Source organism: Daucus carota, chromosome 5, assembly GCF_001625215.2.
Source record: "Daucus carota subsp. sativus chromosome 5, DH1 v3.0, whole genome shotgun sequence".
Classification (NCBI taxonomy): Eukaryota; Viridiplantae; Streptophyta; class Magnoliopsida; order Apiales; family Apiaceae; genus Daucus; species Daucus carota.
In genome coordinates this window covers 18,235,479-18,250,689 of record NC_030385.2, presented here as the reverse complement: position 1 = coordinate 18,250,689, position 15,211 = coordinate 18,235,479, and the positions used below count along the sequence as shown (strand labels likewise).

General features: G+C 33.8%; 2 protein-coding genes and 1 long non-coding RNA gene across 3 annotated transcripts; 1 reads left to right on the top strand and 2 right to left on the bottom strand.

Annotated features, from left to right (window-relative positions):
* Nucleotides 1-1,591: 1,591 nt before the first annotated feature.
* Nucleotides 1,592-2,486, bottom strand: LOC135152657 (uncharacterized). Its single transcript, XR_010292042.1, has 3 exons — nt 2,335-2,486; nt 1,828-2,004; nt 1,592-1,731 (listed from the first exon to the last, which is right to left on the bottom strand). It is a non-coding gene; the product is annotated as an uncharacterized LOC135152657 (long non-coding RNA).
* Nucleotides 2,487-3,309: 823 nt separating this feature from the next.
* LOC108221430 (uncharacterized) lies at nt 3,310-4,978 on the bottom strand. The gene is made up of 4 exons (XM_017395310.2): nt 4,870-4,978; nt 4,394-4,764; nt 3,513-4,240; nt 3,310-3,431 (listed from the first exon to the last, which is right to left on the bottom strand). Exons 1-3 carry the CDS (start codon nt 4,976-4,978, stop codon nt 4,157-4,159), a joined length of 564 nt encoding a protein of 187 aa, XP_017250799.2. The 3' UTR covers nt 3,310-3,431; nt 3,513-4,156.
* Nucleotides 4,979-11,714: 6,736 nt separating this feature from the next.
* LOC108221905 (uncharacterized) lies at nt 11,715-13,655 on the top strand. Its single transcript, XM_017395763.2, has 6 exons — nt 11,715-12,164; nt 12,298-12,406; nt 12,643-12,854; nt 12,936-12,963; nt 13,141-13,249; nt 13,345-13,655. Exons 1-6 carry the CDS (start codon nt 11,934-11,936, stop codon nt 13,424-13,426), a joined length of 771 nt encoding a protein of 256 aa, XP_017251252.1. The 5' UTR covers nt 11,715-11,933; the 3' UTR covers nt 13,427-13,655.
* Nucleotides 13,656-15,211: the final 1,556 nt, after the last annotated feature.

The following is a 15,211-nucleotide window of genomic DNA, read 5'->3' as shown; positions in this document are numbered from 1 at the left end:
ATTACAATGAAAACCAAAATTCTTTTTAATAAATTAAATTATTCTACTATTGAATATTGATGTGAACATTGTAGGTTTTTTGGTTTTGGTAAAATATAATGATTCCACTAAAGAATACTATTATTTAACTTACTATTATTAGCTTACTATCCATTTTTAATAACTTACAATCCATATGAAGATCAACACAAGTTAATACATAACAATGATTATTTTATATATAGAATGATAGATAGAGCAAAACAGACATTACAAGAGAGTAAAAGTCTGCAACATTTTTACTAGCAGTTTCACTATTCACAATCGCTTTCAAAGAGCAAATAGTTTTAAATTTGTACTCTAAATGTGCCTCTAAACACTGTTCCATACCATTATAACACCAAACAATGAGTATTCACATCACTTTCAAAAATAAGTACTTGCTTCACCTCACTATTCACATCATTTTCAAAGACAAGCATTTTCTAAGACAAGTACTTTCAAAGACAAGTACTATTCATCTTGGTTGACACAGCGACTTGATCTCATTCACCATTTTGTTTTTGTACAGATTTATTGGTGAATATATAATCTTTGAGGCATAAATCTGACGTGCCTTCTCCAGCTGTTTTTTCTGTTGAACTCCCTGCATCAATATATTGATCATTTTAACTAGTTAGTTTGTCTGGAGCATAAAGTATTCTAGAACTGAATAGATAGTAGAACAATGAATACCAATTGTATTAGAGTAAAGTATCTAAATAGCATTTTGCTGATACTATAATTTAATTATTATATAACTCAAATCAGACATGGAATGGTCTTACCTTTTCATATGCAAATTTGCATTCCCAGCTCCGCAATCCATTGCCTTTGTAGGTTTCCATATGGTTAATGGCAAACACTCCAGAATCCACCTTGTTATACATTGTTCGCCATTTCATATCTAGTCGAACAATTGAAACGCTGCCCAATTGTTTACTCTTGGCCGGACTGCTTGTTTCCAAGTAGCTCACAAAATGTTGTTGCTGAAAAAAAATTTGTGGTCAATACATATAACACAACTAATAGTTACAAATAAAAGTAGAAAAATACCAAGCATTGCGGTAATCCATCATAGACAGCATTGCTGCCATCTGCAATTCTATTGTTGTCAATGATCTCTATTGATGGATTTTTAATGTTGAAACAGACAACATAATAGTGGTCTACATCATGGATTGGGAAAAATATCTGCATAAATAAATGTGAAATATATATTTTAGTCTATCTATGTTTGTGTTTTTGTGTGAAACAGAAATTATTTATTAAATGATTTAGAATGTACCAGATCGATATCATCAATTTTTGTATCATGTTTTAGAAGCCATATATTTAATCTTGAACAAAACCTTCTATACTTTGCTTTAGCCTCTTCAGGAGTTTCAACATGGTTCCTTTTTGTCAATGACATCCCCTGTATTGTACAAACAAACTCAAATTAATATAAACTATAGAAGTTAATATAAATCAGTGCATATTACATATTATTAAAGACCTTCATTGTGTCTAAAATATTTCGTCTGGTAGCATACCGTGATATTAGTGTTGCAAAAGAACCGGTGTGGGGAGTCTGGGGATCTGTATTTTTCATCTTCATTCAGGATGGTCGCATATACATCAATGACAGCAGTTGATATTTTTTCATTGAATTGAAAAGTTTTAATCTGGTAGCTCATGCAAATTACATCCTCCCAGAAGAAAATAATTTGGCTGCAGTAACATTATATTATTCATACTTAAAAGCACTGCATAGATTTAGTAATGACGTATTTTTTAATTTAATCAAATATGTTAGTGAAAACATACGTTGCATCTGATGTATCTGCTGTGATCCAATTCCACACCTCCTCCTCTGCCTTTGTAATCTTTTGCTTGTTGAAGTCAATTGTGCGATCAAGAAATGGTGATTTTTTGGAGTCTCCGACCTTTACCTCTCTCCTCAGTCTTCCTGGATTATATTCAGTGTCACCTTCTCTTTCAAATCTATCAAAATCAATACGTTCACCACCCAATGTTAGATCACCAAGAAAATCATCGATATCAATCATTTTGTTATATGCTCTATCGTATTTTGGAAGCGCTAAAATATCGATGGTTTTCCAGTCCTTGTTCGTGTAGTAAGGCCATTCTGGGTCTCTGTCACTCTCTGGTTCAATTCTGTTTTTCAAAATATATTATTTTCACTTGAATTATTTTTTAATGATTACTAGAATAGAAGAGAATGACATATGATAAATAAGAATATTGAATCATACAATTATCAAAGTAAACAATCACAAAAATTACATTATATTCTAAGTGTTGTTATAATACCTTTGTTGTTCTTCTTCTTCCTGACTTTGTGGTTGATACATTTTCGCAAATTTGTCTTCATACAGCTTCAGGTTATGGTTGTTTGGGAAGAGGTCATTTGCCAGCTTCAAGTTGTTTTTGCATTTTTCATACACAAATTCCAATTCTTTGATGTCTTTATCAACTTGTGTTATCATTTCCTAGTTTCAAAGACATAATAACATTATTCAAAACTTTATATAATTACACAAGATAAACTAGATTTTATAGAATTATAAAAAAAAGATTTGTACCTCTTCAGTGATAATTTCATTATCTTCATACGTGTACTTAATATCTCTCGCCACAGACATGATTCCAGAATAAGTTTCATCTTCCTTGAAAACTTGTGGAATCATTTCTACTCCACTTAAGGTTTCTTTTGGTGTTTTAAAATTCTCACCTTCTTGAAATATCTGTAAGAGAAGACATATTTATGTTGTTAATAAAAGCATAAGATTGATGCAGTTTAATAATCAATTAAATCGAGCATACTTTGGAAGCACAAAATTACTATTGTACTATAGAACATAATTAAAATAAATCCAAATAAATTAAAATAATCTTTAGAGAATAGAATTGAGAAGTTTACATCCACAAATTCTTCAGCTGGTAACTTTCCTTTGTTTTTACGCAATTTCAAAATTGCAGCCTCCTCATTTTCATGATTTACATCCTATATTTTTAAAGTTCAATAACATATGAGAATTGTAGTTTACTTATCACATATGTTTATATTGAGAATGTAGTTTATGATGTGTTTGTCATTCTTACCTGCTGCCTATGTTCTTCAGCTGATACATTTCTAGTACTCTGTCTCTCTCCAGTGTTTGAAATGTGCAATGGTCCAACCTGAAATGTATTTTAAAAACAAAATTTAATCATAATCTTTCAAAGAAATCGGTTGAGAATTATATTAATTGGACAAATGAACCTACAATTTCTCCTCTCATAAATGTTCCATCAATGGATTCACTTCTGTTTCTATTTTCAATCAGTGAATCCCTCCAACCAATGAATACAGGCCTTGTCCTTTCTGCTCTATATTCAGTATGGACGCTTCGGTCAAGGTAGAAGAACTGCAAACATTGTTAGTTAAAATCAATGCACAATAGAAATTAAGGACAAGTATGAATTATTAATATTATATGTTTACTTACAAGGAGGAACACTAGTGAACCAGTGTAGTACTTTTTCTGAGGATCATCCCACCATTCCTCATGAGTAGATCGAAGAGATTCAACCACAAGCTTGCACCAATTGTAGTGGCTTGCGTTTTCAAACTCGTCTTCAAATCCCAAAACATCTTGACAAACGAAAGAGCTGTTGTTTGTGTATACAAACAGATTCATCATTAGAATCATGAAGTTTTGTTTGAAATGAAGATCCACCACTCTTGATCTTGTTATCGCCTCATACACGGTCAACTCTGTGATTCTATTTCCATCTTTGTCAGGAAATTGTGCCCTCCATCTAGAGAATTTGTCTCTATTTACTTTGCCTTTTTTGAAACAGATTTCTTTCTCTCCCTTTGGCAGCCCAAGGGTATCAGCCACATCTTGCTCTGTGATCTTCACCCTTTGTTTACTGAAGATCATCTCATCCTCGGTCAAATCATACCACCAAATTATATTCACACACATTGAGTGCGGAACTTTTCTCATTGCAAATGATAAGAGAGGGCCAAATCCCGCTTCAGTCACCCATTTTTTCTGATCTTCTGTCAATGCCTGGATAGCATCGGTGAAGGTTTTCGGGTAGGCACGTAACAATATCTTATTTGGCATGTCTGTTTCAGGCTTTCTTATGTTCTCAGTTGGTTCCTCTTCTTCTGTTTCTTCTTCTTCTTCTTTGACATTTTTTCGTTCTTGGCTCTTTTCATTTTGACCTAATATCATCCAGATTGAAGGAAAAGATTTAGTATTTGAATTACACATATCAAAAGATATACAGGTTCCAAATGTGTGCACATATATGAAAGAGTGTTCCTAATATATGAAGTGAAAGAAGAAATAGAATGTTGAATAATAAAGTTATTTACCGGACTTGAAGCTTTTCTCTTCTTTTTCTTAGGCTTAGTTGTTTTTTTGCTTTTACCATCTTCAATAAAATCATCTTCATCAGCCTTGTCTTCATTATTGCTATCCAGATTTTCTTCATCCTCATTATGATCAACTACAGAAATGACGACTGGTTCAGCTTCTTCTTCTGTAGAATTTCTTTCATCTTCTTCTGCAGCAACTTTTGTCTCATCCTTGGTGTAGTCATTAGGATTTTTCTTTGCTTCAATGAGCCTAGGTGATTTTCTTTGTTCCCCTGATTTGATTTTAAATTTGATGCTCTTTTTCTTTTTGACAACATCACCCTCGATCTTTGATTCTTCAATTGCTGGCAAAGGGGATGGCTTATTGCCTACAGGGAGACATATTTAAAGAACAACATTATGTTTCTTTAAAGCAATTTGCAATAAACAAAGTTCTAAAGAATATAAACTTAACAAAGTGGAGAATTCCTTACATTGAGTTATTTTCTGCTCTTCTTGTGAACTTTCTGGGGTGTATGATACCAGTGGAGGGAGGGCATCATTAGATCTGAATAGATCATGTGATGGCGTTGTTTGCATCATATCATTATTCACATTCTCAATTTTTTGAATGCTACTTCCTTCACCATCTTTCTTTTTATCTGTAGTTGTGTCAGATAAACTACACTCCTTATCTTTCTCTGATGTCAAGTCTTCATAAAATTTTTGAAATTCATCCTTATCAAACCAATCTTCAGTCATCTGTTACAACAGACAAGTTTTTAACACATCATTTTATTTTATAAATCATAACACAGATTAGGAACATATAGATTACAGAAAGCCAATAAATAAGAACTTACAAATCCTGGGTAATCCTTAGAAATGTCAAATTGATAGGGACAAGCAGTGAGGAATTTGAACATGTAAAACAACATGTAATAACCACATTTAGTCCCATCTTCTTGTTGTGGAATTGATGGTATGTTGTATGGTATATTGAAGATGTCCTCAGCAGATTCTTTTCGATTTCCAGATTCATATAAATGAAACACAAACCTGAAGTTTGCATCATATCAAATTTTATGTTACAATATAATATTTATATATAAGAAATAATTAAACTATAATTAGTAGTTAATATAAGATCTTACTCTCTTAATCTTGGTTCAAGTCTTGTAGCTTCACCAATTTGCAGCGAGTCCAATAAGAACATGCATGGACTATTTGTTTCTGAATTCATATCCTCGCCAATGTTACAGATAATGAGCATGTTCCAGTGATTTCTGTCATGAACAAATATAAATTTATTAGAATTGGTTTGAAGAATGTTTAGTACATATCTAACATCATGTTATTAATTTACTTACGATTGGCACATTGGAATGAAGACATATCTGCTTGAGAACACTTTTTGTCTTGATACCCATTTTTTCAGTTTTTTAACTGATTTTTCAGTCAAATAGCTTCGAAAAGATAAAGGATGGTAATACACACATCCTTCTATTCTCTCTGAAGGTATTCTTTTCCAGATTAAACTACATAGAAAAAAAATTATTTGCATGACCAGAGAAAATAATATAGAAAAAATGTTATGAAAACAGTTGTATAATTTGGCAAAAATATATTACCTCCAATAATCATCAAAGACTAATGTGCTCAACTGTTCTTGTACTTCATCATCAGAATTTTGCTTAAGCCTCTTTTGCGACTTGCTTTGTTTTGCAGATCCTGAAGTTTTGAATTTATATTTCTTTCCTCCCGACCTTGTACCTGCCATGTTTAGATAAAAGTAGTGAAGATATTAGAATGATTAAATAGGAAAATCAAAACCAAGTATTTCATTTATGCAAATAAATGAAAGCTTACACCACCGAGACACCTAAAACACTTTAATTAATTTATGCAAATAAATAAATAAAGTATTAGAATGATTGTGTTGTCATATGACCCAGAGGCAGAGCCAGAGTAATTTTATATGATCCACTTTGAGTTATTCCTTAAGAGATACACTTTGAGTTAAAATATGGAAAGAGCAAATAGCTTTAAAGTTGTACTCTAAATATGTGCCTGTAAACAATGTTCCATACCATTATAACAGGAAACAATGACTAAATGTCACACAAGCTTAAGTGATACTAAATGGATAAAACAGGACAGCTTGTTTTATTTTACAGTGAAACTCCTCATATTTCAATTTAGTCAACTAACATTTCATAATCCGGATGTAAAAACTCAGCCCAGCTACTGAATACTGGAAACTTAGTTCTATTTAAGAATATGTTTAGTGAGAAGAATTTTTTATGGCAAGGTTATTTTGATCATCCGACCATTACCTATCTTCCACAAATGAAGCTTGGGTGGAACTAAAGGACAACAAAAGGTATTTATGTTTAGTGCTAAATTGGCGTACACGCTTTGATATTGCAATCAGAATTGCTCGAGGAATGATATATCTTTACCACGACTCAATACTCAGAATAATTCACAGAGATTTATAAGCTAGCAACGTACTACTGGATACTTCCATGAATCCTAAAATATCAGATTTTGGCATGGCTCGAATATGTACAAAAAGAGTAAGTACAAAAAGAATATGGATGCTTCCATGAATCATAAAATACCACATATTTGAGTATACCAATCTCCAAAGTGAATCCATGATCACTGGGATCAACTGATGTTACCTTAAGCAAACACCAAATAATAACTCAAGGTGACTATTTCCTAAAAAATATTCTATGACTAGTTATTCTGATGAATACAAGTAATATATAAGCCTTGTCATAAACTAGTATTCTACCAAAGAAGCAAAATAATCTATACTATAAACAACGAATTTATTCTAATATACAACATATTTGACAAACTTCATAAACTAGTAACATATTCTATCAAAGAAGCAATATAATCTATACTATAAACAATGAATTTATTCTAATATACAACAAATTTGACAAACTTGTAATATATTCTACTGTGGAAGATTAAACGCTATGTACTATAAACAATGATTTTATTCTAATGTAGCACAAACATCATGAAATTGTAATATGTTCTACTACAGATGCAAAATAATGAAAAATAATCTATAAACTTAATAAACATGCTCTGTTTTATGAAAATGATATTATTCTAATACAGAATAATCAAAATTACTTCTATTGTGGAACATATGTGTTTCGAACATTGGTAAATCACCTACTGTAGAACAATAATAAACATTTTATTGTATATTGTATATTATTCTAATTCACAACATTCTATTGTAGAATATAAAATTATGAAGAAATCGCCGGAATTTCACTGACCTATTCGGCGGAGCATCTTCTAAGCTGTCAATACTGCTCTAAATCACCTGAAACAAACCAAAACAACTTCGATTAGCTTCGATTAATTTGAAACCCTAATTTATCAAAACAAAATTGAATCGATAAGCTTCGATTAGCTTCGAATTGCTTCGATTGGCTTCTGAACCTTCGATTTGATAGATAAGGAAGCTCGATTCGTTGTTTCGAGCTTGTTTCTGAGCTTCGTCGTTCGAATCTCTGAAGCTGTGTGTAGTTGCTGTGTGTGTGAAGCTCTCGATGTCTCTGTGTGAAGTTTCCGTGTGTATAGCTCCAGTGTGTGTATAGCTCCTGTGTGTGTATAGTTGCCAAAATTAAATTTAGATCCAACTGTTTTAACATGTATTTAATATGCTTAATCACAGCCGTTAAATTTTTTTTTAATATCAACGGTTCAGATCGAGTGTACTATATAACTCCATATAAGGTGCACTCCCTAGATTGTCACCCTATATATATATATAGGAAAGTTATTTGGAGTCCTATAATTTGTTGGAGTCTTGGAGTCCCAAATCCAGACCCTCCATTTTGATTTTGATCCAATGGATGATAAGATATTTGATTTAATTTTTTATTTGTATATTTTATTTTTTGTACACACAAAGCCACGATTTTTTGAGTAAGACTTGCATGCTGCTTAAGTCACGGGGCAGTTACAACTGCTCGAGCGTTTCAGGAGACGGCCAAGAAGAATTGTCCTGCACTAGTTCCTTCAATTTTTTTTCCTTTTCATCTTTTCGTTCTTTGATACTTGGCAGGCAATTTATATAACTCCTAAAGCAATCTGTGTTTTTCTCCATAACAAGTGTCTAATGTCCTGCAGATTTTTTAATGCGTCTTTTGTCCATTTTAATTCATGTAAAGTTCCGCAAGATTTTCCTTTATCAATAATTATGTGCGGGACTTGTTCAAGAACACTGTATTTTGCTCCCTTCGTAGTATTATTCCAGAGTAATTTTTTTTATGTTCTGCACATGTGCTTATGTGTTTCAGTAGAATAAGGTTTCTTTTTTTTTTTAAAGTTCTACACATGTTGTTATGTGCTTCGGCAGAATATGTGTACTGCATTCTTGATTTTGATGTCGATAACATGTCATACGAGGTTCTATTCTTAACTTCCTTATCATCATTCTTGTGATCCTAGTTGCCTATGCAGTAACTATTTGGTTATTTAGGAGTTGTTGGATCTTGAAGAGCGCATTGAAGATGTGAATACTAGAGTAAGCGAGGAAGTTATTTCGAGTCATCTGAAGCAAAATAAGAACCTTGTTGCATATGTCATGTACTGGTTGACGATTTGTAAAATGAAGAATGAAGGAAGCAGCAGAACTATAAGAACACACACTTGTAATTGGTAATTCATTTGAAAAGTCTTATATATTTGAATATGTTGCCCAACAAATGGGGTACAAATGCTACACAGACTCTTAAAGTCTTTATAATGCTTGAGGGTTTTAGTCTACACAAGCATATAATTAGATGAATCAATTCTTTCAGACTTGCGTATTCTAAAACACAAATTAAGGTCATCTTTATGCCCAATTTTGCTGTGACTCAAAATGGTTGACCTCCCTTTCCCAAGAAGAGTGCTAAAGTTGCCTTAAAGCTCACCATTGTTTCTTTCCCTTTTTCTTTCTCTTGCCACCAGTGCTACTAGCACCACCACCTCCAGGATTGCTTGCACCACCTTTCGAGCGGCTTCCAGCACGTGCATTAGGACTATCCAAATTACCATCAACAAAATTGTCAAATATGCCAGCTTGCACTGCATTCTGCAACCACTCAAAGTTCCAACAAAATAAATGAATCTCACTGAAAAGTTTGTCATAAGCTTGCATTATAAAGAATCATCGCATTAGGAATGTGACAAGTAAAACATGACCGGGAACATTTATCATCGCATTAGGACATGAATGCATGACATAGCAATCTTCTTTTTAAAATTCCTATAACCAGTCAATATCTTTGCAGCATCAACTGCAGAACACAACCAATGCTTCAAAAGAATGTGTGGCACAAAAGAAAAATGCCCTAAACAACATATGTAGGACAAATGCACGATACGTGTCACAACTTCTACTTCCAAAAATCACTAAATATATTAGCAACATCAAATGCAGAACAAACTTATGGTTCTATAAACTATTTTGCACAAACAATAAAAACATTCGGCCCCTACTATTAAAAGGAACAAGCCTGAGTTCCCAAATTAAAAACTTGTCCACTCCTTACATGTGGTAAGAACAATAATAGTCTAACCATCAATGGACAGAAGTATGTCATGCACAAGTCTATCACACGTCAACTCTATAACTTAAAAATAATTACATGAAAATCTACTTCATTAACACACACTCTGAAACTTCAACATACAATAACATATATAACGCATAAGTTATCCAACATCTGCATTCAAAACACAAATAACCTAATAAATAAAAAAAATACCATACTACCAAAGAACCGTCCCGCTTTGTATTAATGTAGGACGCATTATTCAAATAGTATCAGTTTGGATTACAAACCTAGATTTAATGTATATGCTTGCAATTAAGCAGCTACATACGCCACCAAAAAATTAAGCAGCTCTTCCTCGAGGCAACTAACCAGTTAGTGAATTAAGTTTGTAGAGTCCCGCAGAATCACATAGTATGCAACTTCAGGATCAAACTAGACAAAGTGCAGGACCAAACAACAGAAGAACTAGATACTAGCATATTACACAGTTGCAGGACACATTAAAAATTGCAATCTTTGTTCCCAAAAATACACACCAAATGCAAAATCACATAAGATGCAACTTCCAGATCAAAATAGTAACAAAGTGCATAACTCAACAACAAAACGCATTTAGATTTTAAAGAATGTATTACACAACATAAGATCCAAATTCCATCGAAACAATCATTATCCAAAAAGAGGACATGGTGTTGCAATATGTCGAGTAACAACACACACAAACTTCTATTTCTAACAAAGCCCAAAAAAAACATGAGAGGAGCCACGAATTAGAGCCGGAAAATGCAGGACAACCCATTCAATCGGGCTGCTGGAGAACATTAAATCAGTCTATTCAGCGCCCAGAAAAATGATATGCAAAGCAATTAAAGGACATAAGGAGGAGATAGTGGGCATACCCGAACTCATTTTCGAACAAAATCGATGCGTCCTGCAAACCCCTAACCAGTCGCTGAGTTACGTCTCTACCGTTCTGCAATTAGGGTTGATCACAGTGATAATTAGGGATTCTTTGATAACGACCGTACTACTCTCTTTCATCGGAGGATGTGGGATACATCTTTGAAGAAACGTGCACGGAAGTGGAGTTCAAAATTGCAAAAAAATTGTCAGCAGTGTATTTTATCATTAAATCTTAGCCATAGGATCTTTTTAAAATTTAACGGTGGATCTTAGGGACTCCAATTTCTTAAAAATAATGGTATCCCATAGAACCCTACTCTCTCTCTATATATATATATATATTAAAATTCCACTATATTTTTTAAAATCATGATCAATAAATCTGAATGGATTTGAAGAATAAAAAAAACTCAAAATTTTAATTAAAAACATCCCTAACTTTTTTTTTTGAAAGCAAAATACATCCCTAACTATTTTCCTCTAGTTATTAGAGCAAGTCCAACCGTGTCCTAGCAAATGCCTTATAAATATAATAAAATATTGTGTCCTAGCGACTTAGGACATCATCTTAATGTATCAAGTCCAACAACATGCCTTATTATTGTGCCTTATTATTAAAATAATAATATATATTTGAATTGTTATTGGAGGGAAATGAAAAGGAGGGAGGAGAGAGATATAGTGGAATGATATGAAACTATTTTTTTATTGATAGGACATGCCTAGTGGTGCCTCAAAAATAAGGCACTTGTTACATGTGTCCTAGTGTTTTAAGGCACCACTAGGACATTGTTGGAGCATTGATTTGCTTCACGTGCCTTAAATTTTGATTTAGGACATCAATATAGGGCACCCTTGGACTTGCTCTTATCCCCTAAATCCCTTGGCATGAGTTGCGTAAGTGATCGTAAGAGTAATAAGGAACCCGACCGGACCCGAATCATCAACACAGGAAAATACTACAGCCGTATTTTAACAAACAAGAGAGGCGCAAAGCAAGCAAGCAATTAGATTTCTAGGGCTCCGGAATTTAAAAATTACTCAGAGAAACTTGAACAATAATATACAAGATGGGTTCGATCAAAGCGGCCAAGACGGTAATGGAACTTGCCGAAGTGGCGTTGACCGCCGTGGAGTGCTGCCACAAACACCATCTTCTCAACGAAACGACGCCGTCGTCTGAATTGGATGCTTTGAGATCAGAGAATCATCGTCTGAAGAAGTTGCTGCAAGAGAATCTAAAGCTTCTCCACAACATCGCTCAAGATTCCGCCTCTTTATTACCAGATTGCCCCCCTGATGTATGTAAATTATCACCCTTTTACTGGTTTTATTTTCGATTTGAGGGGTCTATTTGTTATTTCTGTATGTATTCTAGATAATTTGAATGTATATGTATGAATTAGTTATAGAGAGATGATTTTGTTGGTGCAGCTACATGATCGTCTCATGGCTTCCGTTGATTCGACTAAGTTCTTGAATCAGCTTCAGTCCCTCCAGGCTGATGGAGCTAGCTGTAACTTTCCTTTCAAGGAGGCTTCAGGTTTCCATTCCTTATATCGTCTTATGCAATCATTACGTTTTCCTTATCCTAGTCATAATTGGAGTATTAGATTGTTTTCCCACGTTACAAGTTCGTATGTATATAGATAATCAATCAAGGGTTATATTGGTTTCATTCATCGTAGATAGGATTATGCATCTACATCTATCGACAGTTAGATCATTGTTATTGTTTTAAACAACGTTTGATCACAAATAGATCGTATGTGTGATTAGGAACTGATCTAGAGACGGCTGAAATCTTAGTCAATGTTAGCGCTGGAGAACCAAGTTGGTGGGTTTGGGTCACGGATGAAATGGTTCCCAGTAATGTGGAAGAAAGGAGTGCAATTGACCATGAGAATTATGTGGTCGTGAGTGAAGAAAGTGTGGTGGATGGTGTTGCCAACTTTATGGCTAGGTGTGTCGTGTCAAATCCAAATGCTCAGGTATGTGAATTACTCTGCCTCTCTTTTGCTCTTATAAATGCATTGCTATGCGTCTCATACTATGCTTGTATGGATTTGCAGAAGTTAACACCGGAGGAGCTTCAGAAAAGTATGTATACTGTTTTAACTTCGTTTTCTGTGTGAACCTGACATTGAGTCCTCATACATGTTTATTTTAGCACTTTCCGTTGCATCAATTTTATAGTTATTAGGAGTAAATTGGTTACCTTCCCTTTAGTTTAATTCATGTACCTTGTGTTTTTGATGATGATTTTTGAAATTGCAGCTCTGACAAATGCATTGCGCGGCATGAGCAAGTTTGAGAAAATGTTAGACATCTGGCATGCCGGGGCCATGTTCTATACGCTCTCTACTTGGGGAATTGCTCTCATAGGGTAAGGTTTAACTGATTTTTATGTTTTTAGAAATTTAAATCATCATTATAAATACAGTGGTAAAAGAGACTGGTTGTGGTACTCAATGTTTGCAGGCTGTACAAGGCTCGTTCTGTAGTGAGGGTTGCTGCAATGGGGGTTCATAAATCTAGCAAATATGTTCTAAAGGCTCTCTGAAGATGGCTGTTCCTCCTCCCTTGTAGACCAAAATGGATTAAACAATGGATGTGTATTGTTCTTTGTGCGTCCTGTACATAAAAGTTTCTATCCAGTTTGTGGTTTCTAGCGTGGTAATCTGTTGATAGCATGTGTGTTGTGTATCCATGTGATATATATAAGTTACTGCTTACTTAATTGTAAATATAACATACATTTTAATTAATGTTTAATTTGAGTTTGCATCTAATCGATTATTATTGGATTATTGATTGGTGCTGGTATTTGCCACCGTATCCAAGTTGAGGTGGTATCAAACAATTTTTTTGGTGCAGACTTGTAAAATCGATGCACTGTGTAAAGTTTGCTTGGATATCAATTACAACAGTAACAAATTTAGGCAGTAAAACTGATGATTACATTTCCTTAGTTACAACAGGTAATGTGATTTGCACAACATTATAACCTGAATCCTTAGAGTTTCTCCCTCCGTCTGGGTTTAATAGTCGCTTGATTTTTTTGCACGTACTTTTAAGAGCTTTGACCGCACACATAAAATTATTATTTTTAAATTTTTTCTTTCGTGAATAAAGTATATCACTAATATTTTTTTCATAAAAAGAAAATTTTAAAAATAATAATTTTAGATGTGAGGTCAAAGTTCTTGAAATTACGTGCAAAAAAGTGAGACTAATATATCCAAACAGAAGGAGTTGGTCGGTAGCAGGCCCTTCAAATCAGAGACCAATAAAACACTACTATATTTTGTGCAAACAAATTATAAAGCCGTATAAAATCAATAAAAGCAAAGCATGGTCAAGTATGAGTACGGTCAGAAAGGTAATGGGATGCAGTCCTCTCATCTAGGGGTGAGCATTCGGTCGGTTCGGTCCAAAACCGGACCGAACCGAATAGACCGAGAACCGAAATTTAGATTTTTTTCGGACCGAACCGGACCGAAATTTAATAATGGACCGAACCGGACCGAACCGAAATAATTCGGTTCGGTCCGGTCCGGACCGAAGGAACCGAAATTATTTTAAAAATAAAAAAAATATTATAAATAAAACTAAAATTCATGATTTATTTTAAAATTTTCATATTAATTAATCACCCCCAATTCATTAAAGATACATATAATTAAATTTACAAACTAGATATTAAAATTATAACATATAAGATACATATATAATATAAATATAAATTAAAATTATATATATTTTGGACAATTCGGTCTATTCGGTCCGGACCGAAATATTTTTTTACGGACCGGACCGAACCGAACTTTATTTCGGTCTATTCGGTCCGGACCGAATGGACCGAACTTTCAGAAAATTTGGACCGAACCGAACCGAATTTACACGGTTCGGTCCGGTTTTTCGGTTCCGGTTCGGTTTTGCTCACCCCTACTCTCATCTCCCGCTAACACAGTTGTTTGACTTGCTACTTGTGTATAATCAATACAAAAATTATACTCCCTCCGTCCCACAATACAAGTTTCTTTTGAAAAAATTACGCATATTAAGAAAGCATTAATTAGATAACATTTTGTCACTTATACCCCTAATAAATGCATGAATATATAGACTCTTATTCAACCCCCTTATTAGTTGCTATACAACTTTTAAGAAGGGTAATTTTAGATTAATGTCAATATTTTTGCATTAGAAACTAAAAGTGGACAAATAATTATGGGACAATTTTTTTTCCAAAAAGAGGCATGTATTGTGGGACAGAAGGGGTATCGTTGAACTGTTGTAACTATTCCCATGAGGTCAGCAATTTGAGGCCCCTTGTGTGATTGCA

What these genes read in the sequence shown, in the direction of transcription:
- LOC108221905 (XM_017395763.2), top strand. Translation starts at nt 11,934, where the DNA reads ATGGGTTCGATCAAAGCGGCCAAGACGGTAATGGAACTTGCCGAAGTG. An exon ending in TACCAGATTGCCCCCCTGAT is followed by an intron (nt 12,165 to 12,297) that starts GTATGTAAATTA and finishes TTGTTGGTGCAG; the next exon opens with CTACATGATCGTCTCATGGC. An exon ending in TGTCAAATCCAAATGCTCAG is followed by an intron (nt 12,855 to 12,935) that starts GTATGTGAATTA and finishes ATGGATTTGCAG; the next exon opens with AAGTTAACACCGGAGGAGCT.
- LOC108221430 (XM_017395310.2), bottom strand. Translation starts at nt 4,978, where the DNA reads ATGATGCAAACAACGCCATCACATGATCTATTCAGATCTAATGATGCC. An exon ending in AGAGCAGAAAATAACTCAAT is followed by an intron (nt 4,765 to 4,869) that starts GTAAGGAATTCT and finishes GTCTCCCTGTAG; the next exon opens with GCAATAAGCCATCCCCTTTG. An exon ending in AGAGAAAAGCTTCAAGTCCG is followed by an intron (nt 4,241 to 4,393) that starts GTAAATAACTTT and finishes GGATGATATTAG; the next exon opens with GTCAAAATGAAAAGAGCCAA.